Below are 22229 nucleotides of genomic sequence, written 5' to 3' on the forward strand. Positions count from 1 at the left end.
TTTCGCGCTTTTTACGTCCGTTAATGGTAGCACTAAAATAGTATAAAACTCGATACTACAAGCGTATTGTTGGCGTCAATGCATTAGATTATATATCAAACGATAGAATAAAGCAATTTCTTAGTGATTATTAACATGAACAGGTATTTTCTATCTGAATTTTCAAAGGAGGTTCGAAAACAATCATTTGGTTGTTTAAGAAAATTCAGGAAGAAAATCGATTCTGATCCATTTTGCAAAAAATTGGCCCGTGGAATTTTTGCCAAAGTTTTGTTTGTGAAAATTCCTTATCTTGTTAATATCTATGCCAAAATAGAAAAAAGTTCACCGAAGCGTTTTTGTAGTAAAACCGTTTAAACTTGACTACTGCAGCGTCGTTAAAAGACATGTAATCGTTATGTTACGTTACATGTGTTTATTTTAAATGGCTTGTCATAATTCTACCTGGAAACCTATAAACAAGCAGTTATGAGACATGAATTAAATATTTCAATCTAATCGTAAAAATATTACACATTTCATAACATGCAGTATTCCAAAATATTTTCATTGAAAAGTGCGTATCTTTTAAATTACTAGAAGTTCTTGATGTTCATTTCAATAGCCACTTCATGCACCTTTTTCAAACTCAGCTTCTCTCTAAAATAAGTCGCGATAAATACGGACAGTTCATAAGACTAAAAAAGTTAAGTTTTTGAAGAAAGGGAGTGTCGGGAGTGATAATATAACGGAGAAAAGCAAAATAGAAGAATCGTCGATTATGCATATTTTGGTAATGTATTTGACAATGGTTGCAAAATATGCGGAGAAAGACTTTACTGAAGCCCGCCCGCTTAGCTCAATAGGTAAGAGCGTTGGTCTACGGATCTCGGGGTCGCTAGTTCGATCCTCGGACGGGGCGTATGTTCTCCGTGACTATTTGATGAACGATATTGTGTCTGATATCATTAGTCCTCCACCTCTGATTCATGTGGGGAAGTTGGCAGTTACTTGCGGAGAACAGGTTTGTACTGGTACAGAATCCAGGAAAACTGGTTAGGTTAACAGCCCGCCGTTATATGACTGAAAAACTGTTGAAAAAAATGGCGTTAAACTCAAAACAATATAGTGTACTACATTTTAAAATGTAAAATCTAAAATGCTATGGCATTTTACGGAACCACTTACGGAACGACTTTTTAATAAACGTTGCAGATGCATGGGATAATTAAAATACAAACATTTCCGCACAGTTCTATCCGAATGTGAATTTCGTTTAAATTGTATTAATGATACAATTAAAGGCAGATTTATAGAATTTAAGTAAGTACTAAAGTAATAAGACTGTTAAAAAAGTTGATTAATTTTCTGAATCAAGTTTTTACGCTCGTTTCAACAGCATGGCGGGTAGTTTCCTTAAACATTGTTCCTGGGAACGACCAGTACTAAACCCCTAACCTCCGACACAAAATACCAAGTGTTCTCACATAAAGAGCCATGTTCGGTAGCGGGGCTCGAACTTACAGTCCTCCATCAGTGAGATATCTCAGTGAATCAGACCACGTAGGCAGTCCTAAAAGTTGACAGTTTATACATATACGTTATTTTTCTTTTGCAAGCAGTACAACGAAATTTTAAAATTCGAATGTTACGTATGAATTTTAAGATTCCGCCGTGTACTGTTTGCAAAAATTACACGTCAAATCAAAACATTTACATAAATGGTTACCGTTCTACCTGTTTAAACATATGATATTTGAGCCGCGCCATGAAAAAACCAACATAGTGGCTTTGCGACTAGCTTTGATCCAGACCAGCCTGCGCAGTCTTGTCAGGAGCTATGTTGTTCGCTTTTAAAGCCTATTGCAATTTAAGAAACCGTTAGCGAACAGCATGGATCCTGACCAGACTGCAAAGCCACCGTATGTTGGTTTTCACAAGGCGCGGCTCATTTCATTTAAATATTTCTGTTATTTGTTATTTGTTACATAGGACGGGGAAAAAAGCCTGAATAGAAACGACTAAATTATGAATTTTAAACATGCCATCACGGACAGGTGCCCCTTCCGTTTACATGACGACATAACGATATAGAATGATAAATGTTCGTCCAGATACCGTCGTGGCTTGTTTCACAATATTGTCTTTCCTAAAATTCAATAAAAAATATATTAAAGTTTGCAATGTTGGTCCAAATAGAAACTAGCAGTATACACTAGAGAACGATCACTCAAAAAGATGCTAAATCCGTTCCCGATCCTGGATTATGTACTGAGCTTTTATTTTACACGTATTTTAAAAAGAATAAGTTTGAATAGAATGGCTGTATAATAAGTCTTAATAAATTAAAAATGCTTATATTTTTAATATAAAAAAAACAGCCAATGAGCGGCAGTTACGATGTATTTTCACGACATAGCATTCCGGTAAAAGGAAGATAATCTGCTTTGATTTGGTTTCAGTAAAAATTATAACTGGAACTGACCTTGTCACATTTGATAGTTTCTAAATGATACGGGGGTTAAAACTTTAAAAGCTTGGAGATGATACCTGGGAGGCCTAAAACCTCTGTTACCAAGGCAAACATGTAAAAGCTGTGGTCGAACAGGATGCATGATTATCGGTGAAAGATATAGCCAGTTGTACTAGCATATCAGAAGGCAGTGTGCAAAATATTCTGAAAAATGTTTGGACCTGAAATAGATTTGCGCTAGATGGGTACCTCATTTGCTCTCTAAGGAGAAAAAACCCTTAAATGTGCCCGGGAACTGTTGAAAACATACAAAGGCTGTGATAGTCGGGTTATTTCTAACTTGCTAACAGGTGACAAAACCTTTGGTGCATATGACAGAGAAGAGCTGATGATAAGCAATGTAAGCGAAATGATAAAAAACGCCCCTCTGTTGCCAAGAGAACCTTAACTTTTGAAAACGATGTTGTACGCAGATTTCTTCAATTCTAATGGGCCAGTCGTTCAAATGCCTTGTCTATCTAGTCAGGACAAGAACAAGAACTCTGTACGGAAGAAAGTGAAGAAGTTTAAATAAGAAACGTCCACGCAAAGGATGGTCAAGAATCCACCTTATGCACGACAATGCCTCCTCTCACAAGTGCGAGGTTATCAAGTCTTTTTCTTTTTTGGCTTCGGAAAAGGTGGAAGTTGTAAACCTGACCTGAGTCCCTGTGACTTTTTTATTTTTTAAGGCTTAAGAAAATGCTTCATTGAAAGAAGTATAAGTTCTCTTGGCAGCGCCATTTATCAGTGTATCAAACAGATACCAGAATAAGAATTATTTATCTACCTTACGCGACTATGTAAAAGGTTACAAAATTGTGTTTCGGTAAAGGGGGAAATCTTTTAGAGGTTTGATAAAACATAGCACTAAAGAAATCCAGGACCATCGTATCTCCAATATCAATTGCATATATAGAATTAAAATACAATTATTGTCAAATTATGTTCTGAAGTTGAACATTTTCAAAACTAAAAAACTGATGCTAAAGAACTCTGTAAAACTACGCTATGTTTTAAAAGTGCAGGTGAATCTTTTCTTAATTCAAAAAATATTATTTAGACTTTTTTCTTTCTGGTATTTATCCCAAATGTTTATTCATTTACTAGACATAAACACTTTCGATAATGAAAAAATGAGAGAATGTGCTATACTGACCGCGACTTTTACTTCTTGTATTCCCCTGTAATATTTCGAAATAAATCACCCCACGAGAAAAAATGAATACTAAAATTCGGTAATCCCTATAAAACTGACATAAAAGTATTTATTTTATGCAAACTGATGAAATACTGTGTTTTATCAGTGAGATATAGAGAATCTGTCATTGGTCTTCGGTTAAGATCAGAAAATCCCAACCCGAGGGCGCACCGCTCAAGTCTTAAACGAGGCTGTGCCGAGTTTAAGACTTGAGCGATGCGCCCGAGAGTTGGGATTTCCGATCTTCACCGAACACCAATGATGGATTTTATTTCTCACTTACCACAACAGAAACAATAAAAACAAGCATGAAAATATGAAACTATTTAAAACGCGGGAAATTGACGTCCGTAAGCAGAAGTGACGTCGCGACATTTCAGTGACGCACAATAACAAAGTTCCGCTTTAGTTTTATCGTTTGTAGCGTAACGGTACGTTCTTATCATAAAGTAATGAATTTTGAATCGAGAACTACACTATAAGGAACGAAGAGAAAAGATAAAGGTACCTGATTTTTAATTATTTTACATAAATAATATGTATATTCAGTGCATGAAGTATTCCGTCACAGGAGTGTGGGATAACCCATGTGAGATAAGATTTTCCAGCATTTCTAAAAATAGAGATTTTTCTGTCCGATAAGTGAGAAATAATCCATATCACTCACTGCATATCACTCACTGTAAATGCCGATCTACTTGTACATTGTGTATGAATTTTAAATTATTTGCTTCAAACATGATGAAAATTGTGGTCGCACTTTGTTATATATAGTATATTTCTCGATTCAAATTATTTTACTTAGTGAGAATTTCATAACGTATCGCAGCAAAACCGAATGGAACTTTATGTTGTGTGCGTCTTCCTAACTTCACAACACGTCTGACGTCATGTCTGTTTACGCGCGTCAGTTTCACGCGCTGAGATTAAAATTTGTTTTAAAATGCACATCTCAACGTAATTAAGCATAAAATAAAAAGAAAAATTGTTTGTTTTTCGTGAATATAGAATATCTCACCTCAAAGTGAGAAAATTTCCTATTGAAATTCCTCGTCAAATCACTGGAAAATTAAGCTGGTGCATACATAAGCAGAGCAGTTGTAGTTAATGTATTTTGAATCTAAGTAGATGCTCAATCATGTAATTTTCAAATAAATCCATGCAATGTTAACGTCAGTTCTAAGCCAAAATCCACGAACGCATCAACCATGTAACATATAGAGTAAACATGATTTGATATCTTAAAAAGTACTTTGCGTAATCGTAGACTTTCTATTACGAAAATTGCAAGTCTAGTACGTTCTTTTAAGCAATTTCCGCCGCTGCTAGACGTAATGCTTCAGTAACACTTTCCTCTCAGTGCAAGAGGTAATGTAAATCTTTTTACACAACTTCGGTCAGATAATTATCTCTTATATTTTCATTTGGAAAATGTTATTACGATGATTGTTTAAAAGTGGTGGAGACTTTGTCTCCAGCCTCTTTATGCTTTAAATTAAATGTACTTTTAACTTCGCTGCAAATCTGACGCGCGTAAACATTCAGTATTACGAATCTAGCGCATGGTGTTTATATCCCAACGACGTAAACGACATCACGACTTTGGCAAGATACTTTCACTTATTTTGCATTAATTGATTTAGAAATATCTTCGTCATAATTACTGATTATTTTTTGTTTTCTTTCCCAACCTTCGCTTCCCTTTAGTAACTATTTGCTACCTGTGATACATTCTGTGATAAGTTCGTGTTAAAAATGTTCATGTGTAACTTTCCATTGATTCTAGATGATAAAAACTAGGTTAGCATGATTATAGATAACAAAACATATTGCTGATTCTGCACAAATTTCTTTCAGCATATCAAATGTTAAGTATTCTAAAATATATGAATATGTAGAAGATATGAAGGTTTCTGTGTGAATGGGTATGATAAAAAATATTTCATGCATAACCTTGACAGAAAATACGATTTATTCGGCAAGTATTGACTATCAAGTAGCTAGTAAGATATGGATTTTTTAAAAGAGTGTATATCAAAATCCCCTTGATCAAAATCCCCTCCACTGAAAAATGACTGGGTGTTACAAAATCCCCTTCATACTTTTGCAGGGGGTATCATAATCCCCTCTGTGATTTTCATTATAGATATATAGATATAAGTGCTCCAAATTAAATTATGTTTGCTAAAGGCATTGTATTTACGTGCTTTATGCAATAGACTTTTAAATTGTGTACAGTTGTATTTGAACTTGATGAAATAACTAAAAATCACAGAGGGGATTATGATACCCCCTGCAAAAGTATGAAGGGGATTTTGTAACACCCTGTCATTTTTCAGTGGAGGGGATTTTGATCAAGGGGATTTTGATTGTCTCCCTTTTTAAAACTACATCAGTTATGTCCAAATTCGAAAATGTCGAAGCCAACGGTAGTCGGTCATATAAAATCACTTCACAACTTGTTGGTGACCGGATACGGGACACATGCTGTCTAAAAAACATCTATATCAGGCTTGAGTTTCACTCTTCCCTAAAATGGATTTCTTCGACAGCGTATATTCCGTATCCGGTCACCAACAACTCTTCAACTAATAATACACGTACAACTGCTATGAAGTGAAATATGAGTGGCAATGCTTAACGATATTACATTATGTTGACGTCACGTTGACGTGATATTTTAATAGCGCCATGTATGTATCGAGAAAAAGCGCTTTCAAATTTGATCAAATATTTTACTTATTAATCTTATTGATAAAAACAATTTTAAAACACAAGGTCACATAGTACATCTGTTTTGACTGATTTACAGACAATCTGAGTTGATCGTTCGATGTGCAGGATAATTCGCCATCATTAGCACCCTAATTGTACTATTCCACAAGACGTGTTACCATTTCATGGCCTGGTGTGTATAAACAAAGAAGCGTGACGACCTTCCATTTGGCGCCCTCCTGAACTTATCACACCCGACGTATAACCGCCCATCGTGTATAAATGGTGTTAAAACACGACTTTGCTATAAATCATTTCTTCATCATACTTCTTTCAAACACAGTACATTCTGGACATTGAAATTGTTGTAAGTCTTATAATATCCATTAGTTATTATGTAGGAGGAATATTTAACAAAATACTAAAAAGTGTCAGTTATCACTGGTAATTCATATGTTCCTTTAGAATCAACGTTATACTTATCATTAAGGAATTCTCTGCGATATTTCATCAATAACAAACGAAGTCAAAATTGTCAGAACGTCACTTTTATTTGTTGATTTCCTGTCTAAATTCTGATGAATGGAACGAAGTAATCTAGCAATATACTTGACATGGTGTTCCTAAAACTGTTTGAGTAATAGCTGTATGACAAAGTAATACATTTCCCGTTCGAGATTACTAAGTGTTAACATCACTTAATGCCTTGGAATTCATATTTTTTGTGTTTTTTTTTCTGTTGGGAATGCTACAAATGAATCAATTGAACCGCCTTCTTTAGTGCATTGAAGGTCATCTGCAGCCGAATTTTCAAAGTAGCTAGCTTAATAGTACTTGCCCCTACCCGGTGTGAGTTAGAGCTAAGACTAAAGAAAATCCCATTATAAGATTTGGTTTTCAAAGCTACAAGCTATTCAATAAGTGAAAGTATTAACCTATTTATTGATGCCTGAGTATACATTTCTAAATTAAAAGATTTTTATTACATAACGTAGTATTGACGTTTGTTTGTAAAAGACACAATACTAAAATGTCTGGGATGATAGACCCTAAACACAAATCCGTATATATGTAAACTAGGTATTACTTTTCAATGGGTGAATGTAATTTTCTTAGACGTTTTCTTGTCAATTAGTAAAATGTGGAGAAAATGGTTTATATCAATGTTCTACACCACAACATAACTGTTAGTATCTTTTCTGGCATTTTATTTACAATTAACACAACTGGCTCCCCCAAAATAAATTTTAGTTTAAACATATTTTATTGCAAACGATACATGTTTATAATACAAATAAACACATCCGTTATAGACTAATGAGAATTAGAAAAGCATGTTAATGTATACATTGAAATCAGAAGCAAAAGGGTTGGGCCACAAGTTTTTCCAACATTAGCGACGGCCCTTCCCCAAAATAAATGAGTTTTGTCATCAAATGTATTCTATGTATCAGTATAACTCTCATTTATTTAGGAGGAATGTGTGTTTCTTTGAATTTGGGAAAACCTATTTTGCACTAGTTTATCATCAAATGATGTTAATCCGAAATGTCGTACCTAGTCCAGGAAAGTGTATCAAAAATGTGCCTTGGACGCGGCGTTGTTATATACATACAATAAAAATAAGAACCTCCACACATCATTTTATTGCTTGAAACAAGTTTTACTATAGGAGGGACTTTTTATGACAGTGGTGTCACGTTTTGAATTTCCGGTGAATAATAAATCACAAAATAATAATTCGTTGTTTACAAAAGTTGTGTTTCGAATCGCACTTAAATTTCTTTTCTACCATCAGAAAGATTAAAGAATTAAGTTGTCTGACAAAGGCTCTTCTATACTCTGGTTTACATTTCATACGTTAAAACTATAAAAGAAAAATGTTTTGTTTCAAGTAGTTGACACTAATTAGAGCCATTCACAACGTTGTAAGCAGTTAAAACGAATCCCTTATTTTCACATACATTTTAAGGAATTTTCTAATGAGCACATATAGTGGTAATAAAATTTCAATATTTATTGTGTACTACAAAAATGCTAAAATATCTAAATGAGCCGCGTCATGGGAAAACCAACATAGTGGCTTTGCAACCAGCATGGATCCAGACCAGCCTGCACATCCGTGCAGTCTGGTCAGGATCCATGATGTTCGCCAACGGTTTCTCTAATTGCAGTAGGCTTTAAAAGCGAACAGCATGGATCCTGACCATACTGCGCGGATACGCAGGCTGGTCTGGATCCATGCTGGTCGCAAACCCACTATGTTGGTTTTCTCACGGCACGGCTCAAATATCTAAAAAGGTCGCTGACTTTGAATCACTTGCCTCTCACGAGTGTGGTTTCGAGACCTTGCTTGTCATGTAGAATTCTGTCATCTTAGGAAGCCATCAAATTGGCTGACGGATGGCCTGTTGTTCTACCAATGTGCTTGCCTGTACCTGACTTAATGCTGTGAGGGGCGCTTGGGACATCTTCTGCCACTAAAAGCTAAAAAGATGCCATTACGTCGGTGTAATGTAAGTGTTTTAGTGTATATGTAATATGAATTAAGGCACCGCCTAGCATGGGGATTTATCTTTTATATAACTACTTACAAAGAAATACTCAACACCCAAAAGAAACTAACAGTGCAAGTTTACATTTAGCATCATCATACCTCTTACAGCGAATATCATACTTTGCAAAATTTACGGAGGGCCGTGACGGTGACGTCATTCAGCGTTCTCGCACTGGCTTTAGGAATTTTTTGTTTGTTTGTCTGCACTCCACGCAGAAACTTGACGGCCTTTACACTTCCTTACTGTTTTAAAAGTGTTTTTCATTTGCATGTACAGTTTTCATTATGAAAAAGAAGTAAAAGAATCATGTTGGCCCGGTTTACGAATTTCTGTGACTGATTCGAGGTGCTCGGATGTTCATGCAGACAACCAGTCTGCGGTGTGTATATAAACCGGAACCGGAAAACATCGAAAACAATGCCTCAGTATATGCAGAGAACACAGACGAATAACTATATACGGACGTTACCGTCTCGGGGATTTTCATCCCCTATTAACACACACAAACGTGAAAACACAAAAATAGTACATTTAAAATATATAAGCTGATGAAAAACAAAATACATTATACAAGTACCGAACGTGGACATAAAGAATAATGAGTTATGAATTATACAGATATAAACTACAATACCCGTGCTTGTATTGTTGTATCATAAACTACATCTTAGTATTAAATATTTCAAGGATTCATTGCAAAAAATCAAAGAAAATAGTTCTAATCTTTGAGATACATGCAGTAACATAAAGTACAGTACAGTTTTACCCGTGCTTGTATTGTTGTATCATAAACTACATCTTAGTATTAAATATTTCAGGGATTTATTGCAAAAAATCAAAGAAAATAGTTCTAATCTTTGAGATACATGCAGTAACATAAAGTACAGTACATTTTGTAAGTTTGAGACCTAATTGCAGCTTTTAAAAGCTGGTCCCTTTGAATGTGAATGGTATTTTGCCTACAAACTGTAATAATTATGTTTATTTCTGCTGAATGCCACCTTGATTATACGTATCTATTCTTGGAAATATTCTACTAATTCTAAATAATCTTGTTATCTATATAATCCTATGTTGTTTTTTTAAAAGTATAAAGCATTTGCTTATGACTAAAGAATTCCTATGTATCATATTAATAAATCATTTTCATAGTTTCTTTTTCTCATTGTTTGAGACAGTGGTACGCTTTCCTAAACTTGTCAAGTCAATATATTGTATATCAGCACATGCAAAATAATTGGTTTGTGAAAATGGAAGGTGATCTTTTTAAATATTACACCTTAATAGTCTGTTTTACAAAACACATTTCTCACCATATAACTTAATAATGCAAGAAACAGGTTATGAAACAATACATGTATAAACAGTTTTTGCCCATTTATGTTTGGAAATTCTACACCCAGTCCACTAGATGTCCTTTTATCCATTCCTTCTGCATTTTTTTGTACAAGGATCTGTCAAAGTGATGCTACTATAACGCTATTATAATGCTTCATAAACATTATGCTATATACAGTTCTGCTAGCATTTCTTAGGACCATATTTACTCTGGAAGTCCAAACACTGTAGCGCACGCTTTTTTGCTGTCCTCTTCTACAGCAAGCATAGCAAGTGTGGTACTTCCAAACCTGAAAATAACCACAAGCTTCCTTGTCTTTGCCGATGGATCGGGCACTTTAACCCTCAAAGTTCCTAGAAGTCGACAACCATCTTCTGTCACAAACTCCGGGACGAAACCCGACGCTGTGTAAACGTTCACGCCCATTTCGTCTTGGAAAGGTCGGCTTGTTGAATAAGATTGTATCACTTTATGACCTCTCTCAACTGATGTTCCTTCTTTCATGAAAGGTTTAAAAGCGTCGAAACACTGTGTTGGATCACCTGGGATCTTCTTGTTTTCCGGATCTTTTCCTTTTTGAAATTTCCGTACAATTTTTACCCCGTATGTATACCGAATGACACGACTTGTAACAACCTCAGGCATGCGACCAAAAAGCACAGCCCCATTGAGAACAGCAATTCCAGCTTGTTGCGGAATAAGAACCTTAACTTTCGTCTTTTCAGTGAACTCTGTTTTCATCACTTTTTGTACAAAAGGGGATTCCGAAAACCCGCCAACCATCAACATGAGAGATATCTTCTTCCCAGCGTCTGTCCTTGAGATAATGTTCTTGATATGTTTGACGATGTTGTCGGTGACCTTTGTAAATAATTTCTCAACAAGCCCAACCTTCATCCTCATCTTATCACTAACGAACGAGATTTGGTCGGATACTAATGATTCTTTTGTCAGTTCTGAAAATATTTCTCCGTGTACATCGTTACAGACTTCATTAAGCGTTGCCGGTATTTTTATGTTGTACCATTCACCAGACTTTGTACCAAGGGTCCTTTTCACACACTCAAATTCTTTCAATAATTCAAGGTAATCGTACGGCTGCTCTCGCTTGAATCTCGCCCACACAGGACCCCCAACAATACTAATGATAAGTTGGGTGAATGCATGATCAACAGCTGTGCCACCCCAAGGACCACCACTGGCCTTGTAGACCTCTTTGATTCTGTTTCCAGACTGGCGTTCGTGAACAGTGATATCTGCAGTTCCACCTGAAATTACAAGATTAACATCTTGTTTAAACAGTTTATGTTGCAAAAATCAAAAACATTTTGATGTTTGTTAAAGAAACGTAACCGATTTATCCACGTTTACACTTTATTGATAACTTTATATTAAATATCATGTAATCATGTATAGTTTATTTTCTTTTCAAATTAAAGGCAATGTCTTTAAATATCAATTGAATGTTGAAATGTAACCAAAAGTCATTTGCTTTAAATATCCATGTAATATGTCAAATATTATGCAAGTAACATGAATGAAAGATGCCATTAGCTTTTTTCGTCTTTCTGCTATTTCAATGGCTAATTTTGGTGTCTCCTCTGACGCTAAGGAAGTGCTGTCCTGAGCTTTTGCCAGTTTAATGACTTAATATAAAGATAATGAAATTTGTCGATAAACTACTATGGGGATCTTACCTCCATGATCCATGACCGTGTACCTTGTGCCTGGTGTTGCACTTACCTCCAAGATCCACGACCATGTACGTTGTGCCTGGTGCTGCATTTGCAAAGCCCATCTTCCCTCCTTCCGAGAATTTTTCTACAGGTAGATGCTGACAGAACAGGGAGGCCACTTCCGGTTCAAGAGCTATGCTTAGATGATCTTCAGCAATACCGGCCTGCAATAAGAATTTCATGTACATCAAATGCATAAAAAATATGTTTCCAGAATATGAAAATCGGTACAATGACAGGGCGTCGTTAGCTTGATCTCAATTCATCTAAGTAAACGTTTTTCTGTTTTACTGTTGAATAGCTTGGTATGTATCGTAACAATTACATAAAAATGTGAGTATTAATTTTGTTTGCGATTGGAGTAAATGGATTTCTACAATAACCAAGGTTTAAGCTTTACAGTGACACGGTTACCACTTGCAGCCGACAACAATAAAATACGATTGAAATGAGATGAAACTGGACATCTATTAGCTGCCACTGGTATCAAGCAGATATCCGACTTAAGCAGCCAGTTAGCAAAATTTCTTTCTAATTAAAGGATTGAAACGACATCATTACCACTTACAGCCGAACAAAACCCAGATATGTTAAACTTTCCTTAGCATTAAGTCCTAAAAATTGTGTTGCTCTCTTGGTAGATTTTTGCACTTTTAATGCGGATACATCATTAAAAATAGCGTTGACTAAATCTATTTCAGTCAGTTAAAATAAACATTTCAGTATTATAGATGAAACACAGTCATTTGGCTTTATCCCTTTGTTTCAATAAAATAATGATTGCACGTTATGATGAAATCGATTTATTTATTTTTTAAATATTGTATACTAGTATAAAGATAATTATAGAGGTGAGATCACATTCAGTTGTATGACCATTATCAACATTATGACATGGACAGTAATTGCTTGTCAACAATATCAAAATATCGTGTTTTCACTATACACCAAATAGCAAAAATGCTAAAAACACAAAAACGGTATTTACCATTTTTGCAGCTTCCTTCATGAACATTTTTGCTGCGTCGTCCCAGATGGCTGGGACTGTCAATACCCATAATATATCGTCCGTGTTGACTCCTGAAAGAGAAGAAATGATATATTTTATATACAAAACATACAATACAATATTTATATGATACAATAAACTCCCATGTTCCACTACACAATGAAAAAATTGGAATTTTCGACAGGTAAAATTGGCCGATTGGGAAAAGAATCATCGACAAAATCTTTGTTTTGGGAAACATTTTGTACTCGGGTCTTGTTAATTTAAGATATTTACCTATATGATTTCCCAAAACTTGTGGTTATTGCATTAAAATGTTCATATTAAGCATTTCTGATTGCATAAATCACCACTTTTTAAATAGCGTTTCAGTTGCCAGAGACTGTGTAACCTTGACCTGTACGTGTAATTTAGCTTTGAATTGTGTAACGCACAGGTACTCTACCGCAGGACAAATAACCGCCGTGTTGACTACCCGCCGTGACGTAACTGATATTTATGCTATTTGTAATTCTTTATAAATAGTTATAGTCAATAATTAATTCACAACTTACGATTTAAATGCTTCTTAAAAAGTATTAAGATTTTGCCCATGATAATACAAAATGACAAGGTAGTTCTAATGTCATTTTTCCGACCGGAAGAGGATTGAGCTTAGCAATGAAAACGCCTGCGCACACCAGGAACTTGTCTCTTTCTACCTGTATCACGATTTTTTGTCGTTTTCTTGCTAACCTATTTCCGCAATCGTTGAGAAACTGACGTAAGAAAATATACTTAACAATTCCATAATAGTTTATGAAATTTTAGAAAATCATGAAATCGTAAAGTCATGAAGACACCACTGATATTCGTACTTCACAGTAAGACTCATGGTCAATTGCTGTACGACTTGCCGTTTTGGTCACAGTTTACCAATATAAAAGCTGGAAATAATTTTTTAATATGAAAATATCAGACATACCTGTGCCTTCTCGATCAATTATTTTCATCAGACAGTCTTTAAGGCATTGTATCGACAAAGCAAACACCTTTAATGCTGGCATAGTTTTCTGTGTTTCGTCTTCTAACAAGGAACCTTTTTTCAAGCCCTGGATGAAAATATAATTTTAAACGACCTTAACGAAAGAGTTCTGTGGTTTTCTCTATTATCATAGTGTAATTTATTTTCATTGACAAGTGTTGATATCCTACTTTTCAAAAAAACACCATTTCTAACATTTATATAGGAACAGATATATTTTAGCGTCACAGTTTATTATTCATTCATCATCGTTATCACCAGTCACAATATTTAATTGTCATCATTCAACATTCATCATCATCATCATCATCATCATTATTATTATTATCATTCATATCATTCATGGTATTAAAAATAAAACCCCTCACCATCACACAACATTAATCAACAATATTACTGCTATCATCACTAATATTATTCATCACTCATCATCATAATCATCTTCATTCATCAGAATATTATAATCATAATCATTAGTTTCTTTCATCGTCACTCATCACTATCATCATTGCGTATCATCATCATTCATCTTTATCATCACTATCATTATTATCATTATTTCATTCAACAATTGCAGTTATCATCATTATTGCCGTGATCATCATCCTCATTAAATTAGTTGCTGAACCAGGGCATATAATGTATATTGATGAGGTTGAATATGAAGATAATAATAATGTCATATAATAAGCACTTGTTGACTAACGGGTCATAGAATAAGATTATATACCGCAGGCAGAAAATCGTATTGACCTTTTGTCTGTCAATTTAGGAACTGGCAATAACTTGCCGTAGAATTCGGATTCTATCTGCTTTAAATATTAGTCTGTATATAAGTCATCTTCAATGACGGAAACTTAGTAGTTATCCAAAGCGTACAGAACAAGTCTTTTACAATCAACTCTTTACAATGGGCATGTGTCCAACAAAAGAAAAGAAGAGGTTTAGAGCCGTTTAGGTGAAACACACATTAATATTTCAAAATCATTATTAGTACTCGATGTTTACTTGCATAAAAAGTACTTAACCAAATTAAACTTTCAAAATATATACTAAAATATAAACTGAGTTTATTCACCTGTCCCTCTTGTAGTCTCATCTTAAACTGTTTATAGTAGTAATATTTTCCGTTTTCTTTATTCAGACATAGATCAGCGTACTTCTCCTCAGCTTCAAAACCGAAGCAGTCTATCTCCTGGTCTTCGTTCAGTAGCAGGCATGTTGGTGTCTTGTACGACATCAAGTTCTGTCAAAGATATAGATTGCATTCAATAAATGGAATATAAGATATGTTAAAGTTTGACAGTTTACCTAAATATTATCAATTAATATGAAAATTTTCTTAGAGGGAAGCTCTTACGTAGCAAAACAATGCCGCTCCATCTGCGACCTCCGCCGTCACCGTCCGCATATAGTTTACCAGATATCGGAATCGAACATGGAACCAGCTTTGTGATTCTTAGCTGCAAAATTGGACTAAATCAGTATAAACAACGGATATTTACAGTATTATTATAACATACGCATTACAATGAACACAATTAATACAACAAAAATAATGACACTATTCAATCGATCATACATGTTAACAATACATTATTGCTGTCTTTGATCAAAGTGTTTTAATTTAGCACTTTCACTATTATTCAATACATGTATAGTCAAATGAATATGATAAAAATCGAAAAATACTGAAAGTTTATAGTTTTAAACCTTTTGTTGGAATGTTATAAGAGGGGCATCTATTCCTTACCTGCTTGCCACCGTTCCAGGACTGAGGGGCGCGGATCTTTGTCGGATCTTTAGGGTCAAATTCATGACGAAATTGAATCGCAAAGCCGGAATAAGTGGTCCCAAAATCTATGGCCACAACCAGGAGAATATCTTGTCTTGACGTCATACTCTAACAAAGTAACATAATAACTAAATAGATAACTGGATACACAGCATTAATTATATAGTATAATATTGTCTTTTTATTGAAATAACCTTTCAACATAGGCTGCGGATTTGAAAAAAGTATTCAGTATATCAAATACATAGTTTAAAACGGAAATAATCAATAACGATATAAAACATGAAAGAATATATGTACAGAAACAATATAAACTGTAACAACAACAGCTTTCCCTTTTGTTACACATTGACTGCATTGATATGTATTAACAATCAAAATTTAATATATATTTGCCTTAATATCTGGAAGGTCATTTTAAGTCCACCTATACATACCTATATTCCTGAGCAAATCCCGTAATCCCTAACTAATATCCTCAGATTTCAGAAACATTTCATCATGTTTACCTGAGAAACTTCCTCTTTCGTTTTAAAACATTTTTGAATTAAATATCAATGAATTTATTGAAACTGCCCGGTGCGAACACAGGCAGCTGCTGATAAATCACATTTTAAATGTCATTAACCGTTACAATTGATGTAATTTACACTCACCAGTTCATTGTTTAAGTCATCAGGATCAAAGGTCGCCGATTAAACGCATTAAGATAGGTCACCATCCGGGAAGTAAATCAAGCCGGTTTTTTCATGGAATATTTCAAAATCGATTTTGTTTGCTTAAAGGAAAGTTTATTAAAACAATCAACTGCCATAAGGAAACGAATACATACCCGACTTAAAGTTTGCTAAAACGGTATCAAACTGACACGTAAGTTATGTCCCTTACCAACACTTGGAATACGAACAATTTATTCAAGCAAAAATAGTACATGTTGTAGCCTACACAAATATTCAATGTAAACTTAGCTTTAAAATGTAGCTAGATAGTAAAAAGGAATAAGGCGAGATATGTTAAATGAAACCCAGCCTGTGATATGATAGCATTGTGTTATAATATTTTAACAAAACAACAATTCGTTTTTATAAATGAATTTAGTCAGGTCGCAATGTTGCGGAAATCATAGCATCAAATTTACTTAATGTGGGCCAATGACAGTGATAAGGTTTGGGTAACTTTGTTCTAAGCTTACAGTAATGGGGATTAAGCAATGAATATGGTACTTGTTTTCCACTTGCGACAAGTTGCATGATGTATAAAGTCTTTGTCCTCGAGCGGCCTGTTTCAATAAATAATTTATGGAAGGAGACAAGAAATCGAGATAATACTTAATCTCTGGGATTGTATGTACATATTTTTCAAAATCAAAAGTAAATTTAAAAATACAAGGAATCGTTGATATTTAACGTCAGAAGTAGTATGCTTACATAAGAAACTAACCGACAACAGGAATATAGTACGTATTTTTAAATTTAATTCTGATTTTGAAAAATATGTACATACAATCCCAGATATTAAGTATTATCTCGATTAAAAATACGTGTACTATATTCCTGTAGTCGGTTAGTTTCTTATATAAGCATACTACTTCTGACGTTAAGTATCAATGATTCCTTGTTTAATTGTAGGGATAACGCATGTTTTTTCGTGTTATAACATCTGCAGAATCCCGAGGGATTGGTTGGTGCCCAAGCCCTTTAGGGCGAGGGTACCAACGTATCCCGAGGGATTCTGCAGATGTTATGACACGAAATAAAACATGCGCTAACGCTATTCTAGCATAAAACGCGTAAAAGCTGATAAATGAACATAATGTCACTCAACGTCATTAAATTTCCACGAAATGCGCGGGATTGTCTGAGTTGTTTTTTTACGTTGACGTCATTTCGTTTTGAATTATCCGTTTTGGGGCCGAATGACGTTTACGCTTTGCCACGGAAAGCGCATATATAAAAAGGTGTTAATAACAGCACGCGAGCACGAGAATCTCTCTGTTAACACACGTTTTCTCTCCTGTTAAAACACTCCTGAAAAGTGACAAGAACAGCAGTTTTATGCTAGAATATATTTAAAGGGATATCCAGGAAAGCTTGTTCTTGCCAGACGTGCAAAATACATTTATTCAGGCAGTTCCATAAATTCTGGATAAGATACGATATATAGTTATTTTCTCAATGAGCTGTATGCACGACCCATGCAACAATACAACAAAACAGTGTATAATTATGGTAGCTATCTGGTGTTCAACGAAAAACAATGAAAATACACTGATAGTAAAGGTAATTTAACTTTAATACATTTGCATTTTCTGGAATTTACAAACCTTACCATGTAGATAGTTGGTAGCAGCTTTTGGTTGGAAGAGCGGAGGCTCGAGCTCACTACCCCTGGTTTCGTTATCAAACAGGGTTACCACTGGACCACTGCGTCCGCCCTTACGAGTATATAAATAGTATAGTATTCCAGCTGTGTAAATATTGAAACTTGAAAACAGAATAATATACATGTATTTATTCGTTCTTTTTATATACAGATATGATTATTTATGTCTGTTTGGTAAATGAAATTAAACCATAACGGCATCAGTTCAATAAACAAAGTTACTGAATTCATAAAGTATGCCACAAAACTCAGATAACATTCTCTCAAATGAAGTCTAAACCTTTTATATTTTAAAATTATACTGCATTATCAGGACTATTTATGTTCATGCTATGGTATGTAGCTGTCGAACTGTGATGTATTTGAAATCATATAATTAATTTTCTTAGCCATATTTCATTTTTGTATCATATTAATTAAAATGGACAAATATACATAATTGTGGTTTTATTCCAGATAAAAGAGTCGAGTTTCAGTTGTTCATTTGAAAATGATAAGTGTATGTACCTGTTCAAGTGAAACCACAAATTTGTCGTTGCTGTATGGAAGTTACATTAAGCAGTCGGTTCGTTTTTTGAAATTTTTTGTCTCCTTTTTTTAATTGACTTTTACCATTTCCGTGCATTTATATAAACTCTACTTCAATTGCAAGTTAAAGAAATATATATATATATCATATCACAGATTGTATATAATAGCATGGTTATAGGTTATCTCTATATGTCATTATGTTTGAAATGTAAAGAAGTCACAGATCTACAAAATTTCACTTTTCAACGAATTGCATTCCTAAACAGTTCTACACAGACATAGTAACTGTAACAGTAAAGCAGGAACCTAGTTATAGATTTTTACATGCCTAGTGTTCTTGCAATAGTCTTATTTCACATTTTATAAGAAACATGACTTTTACTCCTGTAGATTAAAAACTGTTGAGCACAACTTCTCACTTTCTTTTTCCATCGCAAACGTAGCAAGCGTTGTACTTCCAAAACGGAAAACAACAATCAGATGTCGTTCATTTGGGGAGGGATTAGGAATTGTAACACATAAAGTCCCTAACATCTGGCAGTTTTTGTCGGTGACGAAGTCTGGAATACCCCCTGACGCAGTAAACACACGAAGAGACATTTCTTTCTGGTTTGGAACAACAGTGTTGTATACCTCGATCACTTGATGACCCACTTCAACTGATTCCCCCTCTTTCATGAAAGGACTGAAAACGTGCAAACATCGGGGTGGATTCCCTGGAACTTTCTTCTCCTCTGGGTGCACACCAGGCTTAAATTCTGGAGTGACCATTACTCCGTATGTGTATCGCACAACTCTTGTTGTTATAACTTCTGGCATCCGCCCAAATAACACTGCACCATTCAGTACAGCGATTCCAGCTTGCTGTGGAATTATGATCTTCACCTTCGATTTATCTGTAAAAGTGGACTTCATCTCTTGCTGAACGAACGGTGATTCCGAAAATCCTCCGACCATAAGTATCAGAGATACTTTTCTGCCGGCATCTGTATTGAGCAGGATCTTCTTTATATGTTGGATGATACTATCAGTAACCTTCCTAAAAAGCTTTTCAACAAGACCGACTTTCATTCTCATTTTATCACTTATGAAATTCAGCTGGTCAGCCATTAGAGATTCCTTTGCGAGGGCTGCAAACTTTTGACCATGAACTTCTTCGCATATTTCATTCAGTGTCGCTGGAAGCTTGATCGTATACCAGTCGCCCGTCTTTGTCCCTAGTGTTCTTTTCACGCATTCAAACTCTTTGAGAAGCTCTAGATGATCATAGGTTTGCTCTTGTTGAAATCTGCCCCAGACTGGTCCTCCTGCAATACTTATTATTAGTTGTGTAAAAGCATGGTCGACGGCAGTGCCTCCCCATGGACCACCGGTGGCTTTGTATACCTCCTTAATCTTATTCCCTGGCTGCCTCTCATGTACTGTTATATCTGCAGTACCACCTTAAAATAATTAGACCACGATTTTAACATTGAAATCTATTAGTTACATTTACAAACATACCAAACTTATAATGCGTCAGTATTAAAGCTGTGAAAACTGCCAGATGCTATATGTAAAGCGCATTTGAACGTGTTTATCATGAAAAGGGCGCTATATAAATCTGGTATAATAATAATAATAATTGACATGTTATATGTCCTCAATATCTTGTGAAACATTTACACGAGGGCCTTCGTAATAATCTTATTTTGCCATTGTGCATATTTAATATTTTACGAATACTTTTTTTCTTACAAAAATGCAACCGAACATCTAGTACTGTCAATTTTACGCAGTTTGAAATTACAAAAGTACAAACATTAAAAAAGAAATAGCAATATTTGATTATGTCTTTTTATCAAAATACCTCCAAGATCTACAACCATGTAAGTTGTCCCTGGCTTAGCATTTGCAAATCCTGCTTTCCCGCCTTCAGAGAACTTCTCCACCGGAAGATACTGGCAATAAAGGGATGCCACTTCCGGTTCTAAAGCTATGACTAACTGGTTGTCTTCGATATCAGCCTGACAATCAAAAACATTACTATAAATCATTTAGCCTAGTTTTATTTACTTTATTATTATGTCTCTTGAAACGAACGATACAGTTCATATTAATTTCTTTTTAAATGTGTGTTAATCGAGATGAAAACATTAAAATACTGTCTGGTCGCAGACGATGTAGCCCGACAGTTTTAGTTAATAGTATTTGTGAAATTGTGTCTTTCTATATAACTTATTCACCATATATAAAACTGGTTGTTACTAAGCATTGGGGGTAAAGAATCGTTCTTGACAATACCACCTGCTTCCTCCGACTAAGCGCAACCTTTATGCTATGTAACCAATTAACCTGTTTTGTACTGACACCAAAGAATTTTGAATTTTGTTTTGCATACCGGATGGGAGACTTCACGGTACTGGAAATCTCCATCTTAAACTTACAGGGCGGGATTTATGGAGACGCTCGTGCAGTTAATGTCATCATCTTATGCAGTAGTTTGTACATTTGAGCCGCGCCATGAGAAAACCAACATAGTGGCTTTGCGACCAGTTTTGCGACCAGCATGGATCCAGACCAGCCTGCGCACCCGCGCAGTCTGGTCAGGATCCATGCTGTTCGCTTTCAAAGTATATTGCAATTAGAGAAACTGTTAGCGAACAGCATGGATCCTGACCAGACTGCGCGGATGCGCAGGCTGGTCTGGATCCATGCTGGTCGCAAAGCCACTATGTCGGTTTTCTCATGGCACGGCTCCTTTTTTTCTGTTTGCATGAAACCCGTTCAAAATAAAAAAGACCTCAATTTTTCCTCTTTGTTCCGTATTGCATATGTCTAGTGTCCGACTAATATTTTATGAAAAGAAGATAATGTTCCGCTGCAGATAATAAAACTGAATGGAGCTCTACCTTGTATGGCTTTCAGACGTCATTTCATTTTCCGTGCTTTATTCAATATGTCACTGTAAGAAAAAGGAGCTATAAATTTGCAAATCGTTTTATTTCATTTGTTTTAGATTTGTTTCCCTTGTGCAAGACTTTTCCATTCGCGATTACCATCAGTCAAACATTCCTACATACATATCTGGTAAGAGAGTACTCGCCATTTTTGCAGCTTCCTTCATGAAGCCTTTGGCAGCATCGTCCCAAATAGCGGGAACTGTCAGAACCCACATGATATCTTCACTGTTAACACCTAATGAGAATATACAACAATAGTGTTTAGCATGCTTAATTATTGACAAACGATTTTGTTACACAAAACCCCTATTGATAAAAACTGAGAAGGTCATGATAAAATAAAAAAAGGATAACTTTATTACTTTCATATAGGCTACAAAACCCATGATGACATACAGTTTACATAATACAAGATATTGCAAAACAGTGGTGAACATTTTACAATGTATAATTTTTTTAGATTGGAATTCAAAAATTCAGTTTCGGAGATGGTCAGAAATAACTAT

General features: G+C 35.0%; 2 protein-coding genes across 5 annotated transcripts; both read right to left on the reverse strand.

Moving 5' to 3' along the window:
* Positions 1-10216: 10216 nt before the first annotated feature.
* LOC123549534 (heat shock 70 kDa protein 12A-like) lies at positions 10217-16839 on the reverse strand. 4 transcript variants are annotated; one of them, XM_053533871.1, is made up of 7 exons: positions 16701-16839; positions 15827-15976; positions 15152-15319; positions 14014-14140; positions 13029-13120; positions 12048-12204; positions 10217-11572 (listed from the first exon to the last, which is right to left on the reverse strand). In XM_053533871.1, exons 2-7 carry the CDS (start codon positions 15971-15973, stop codon positions 10509-10511), a joined length of 1755 nt encoding a protein of 584 aa, XP_053389846.1. In that variant the 5' UTR covers positions 15974-15976; positions 16701-16839; the 3' UTR covers positions 10217-10508. The 4 variants fall into 4 exon arrangements, with proteins under 4 accessions (XP_053389846.1, XP_053389844.1, XP_053389845.1 ...); XM_053533869.1 differs by lacking the exon at positions 16701-16839 and adding an exon at positions 16525-16652; XM_053533870.1 differs by lacking the exon at positions 16701-16839 and adding an exon at positions 16378-16514.
* Positions 16840-18733: 1894 nt separating this feature from the next.
* Positions 18734-21955, reverse strand: LOC128552804 (heat shock 70 kDa protein 12A-like). Its single transcript, XM_053533872.1, has 3 exons — positions 21867-21955; positions 20631-20787; positions 18734-20223 (listed from the first exon to the last, which is right to left on the reverse strand). Exons 1-3 carry the CDS (start codon positions 21936-21938, stop codon positions 19160-19162), a joined length of 1293 nt encoding a protein of 430 aa, XP_053389847.1. The 5' UTR covers positions 21939-21955; the 3' UTR covers positions 18734-19159.
* Between the last annotated feature and the right edge of the window lie 274 nt (positions 21956-22229).

Source organism: Mercenaria mercenaria, unplaced genomic scaffold, assembly GCF_021730395.1.
Source record: "Mercenaria mercenaria strain notata unplaced genomic scaffold, MADL_Memer_1 contig_3170, whole genome shotgun sequence".
NCBI classification, from domain to species: domain Eukaryota; kingdom Metazoa; phylum Mollusca; class Bivalvia; order Venerida; family Veneridae; genus Mercenaria; species Mercenaria mercenaria.

Coding starts and splice junctions, on each gene's coding strand:
- LOC128552804 (XM_053533872.1), bottom strand. CDS start 21,938: ATGTGGGTTCTGACAGTTCCCGCTATTTGGGACGATGCTGCCAAAGGC. Junction 20,788..21,866: donor TGAAGGAAGCTGCAAAAATG/GCGAGTACTCTC, acceptor TTTGATTGTCAG/GCTGATATCGAAGACAACCA. Junction 20,224..20,630: donor CATGGTTGTAGATCTTGGAG/GTATTTTGATAA, acceptor AATTATTTTAAG/GTGGTACTGCAGATATAACA.
- LOC123549534 (XM_053533871.1), bottom strand. CDS start 15,973: ATGACGTCAAGACAAGATATTCTCCTGGTTGTGGCCATAGATTTTGGG. Junction 13,121..14,013: donor AATTGATCGAGAAGGCACAG/GTATGTCTGATA, acceptor CTTCTCTTTCAG/GAGTCAACACGGACGATATA. Junction 12,205..13,028: donor TGAAGGAAGCTGCAAAAATG/GTAAATACCGTT, acceptor TTCTTATTGCAG/GCCGGTATTGCTGAAGATCA.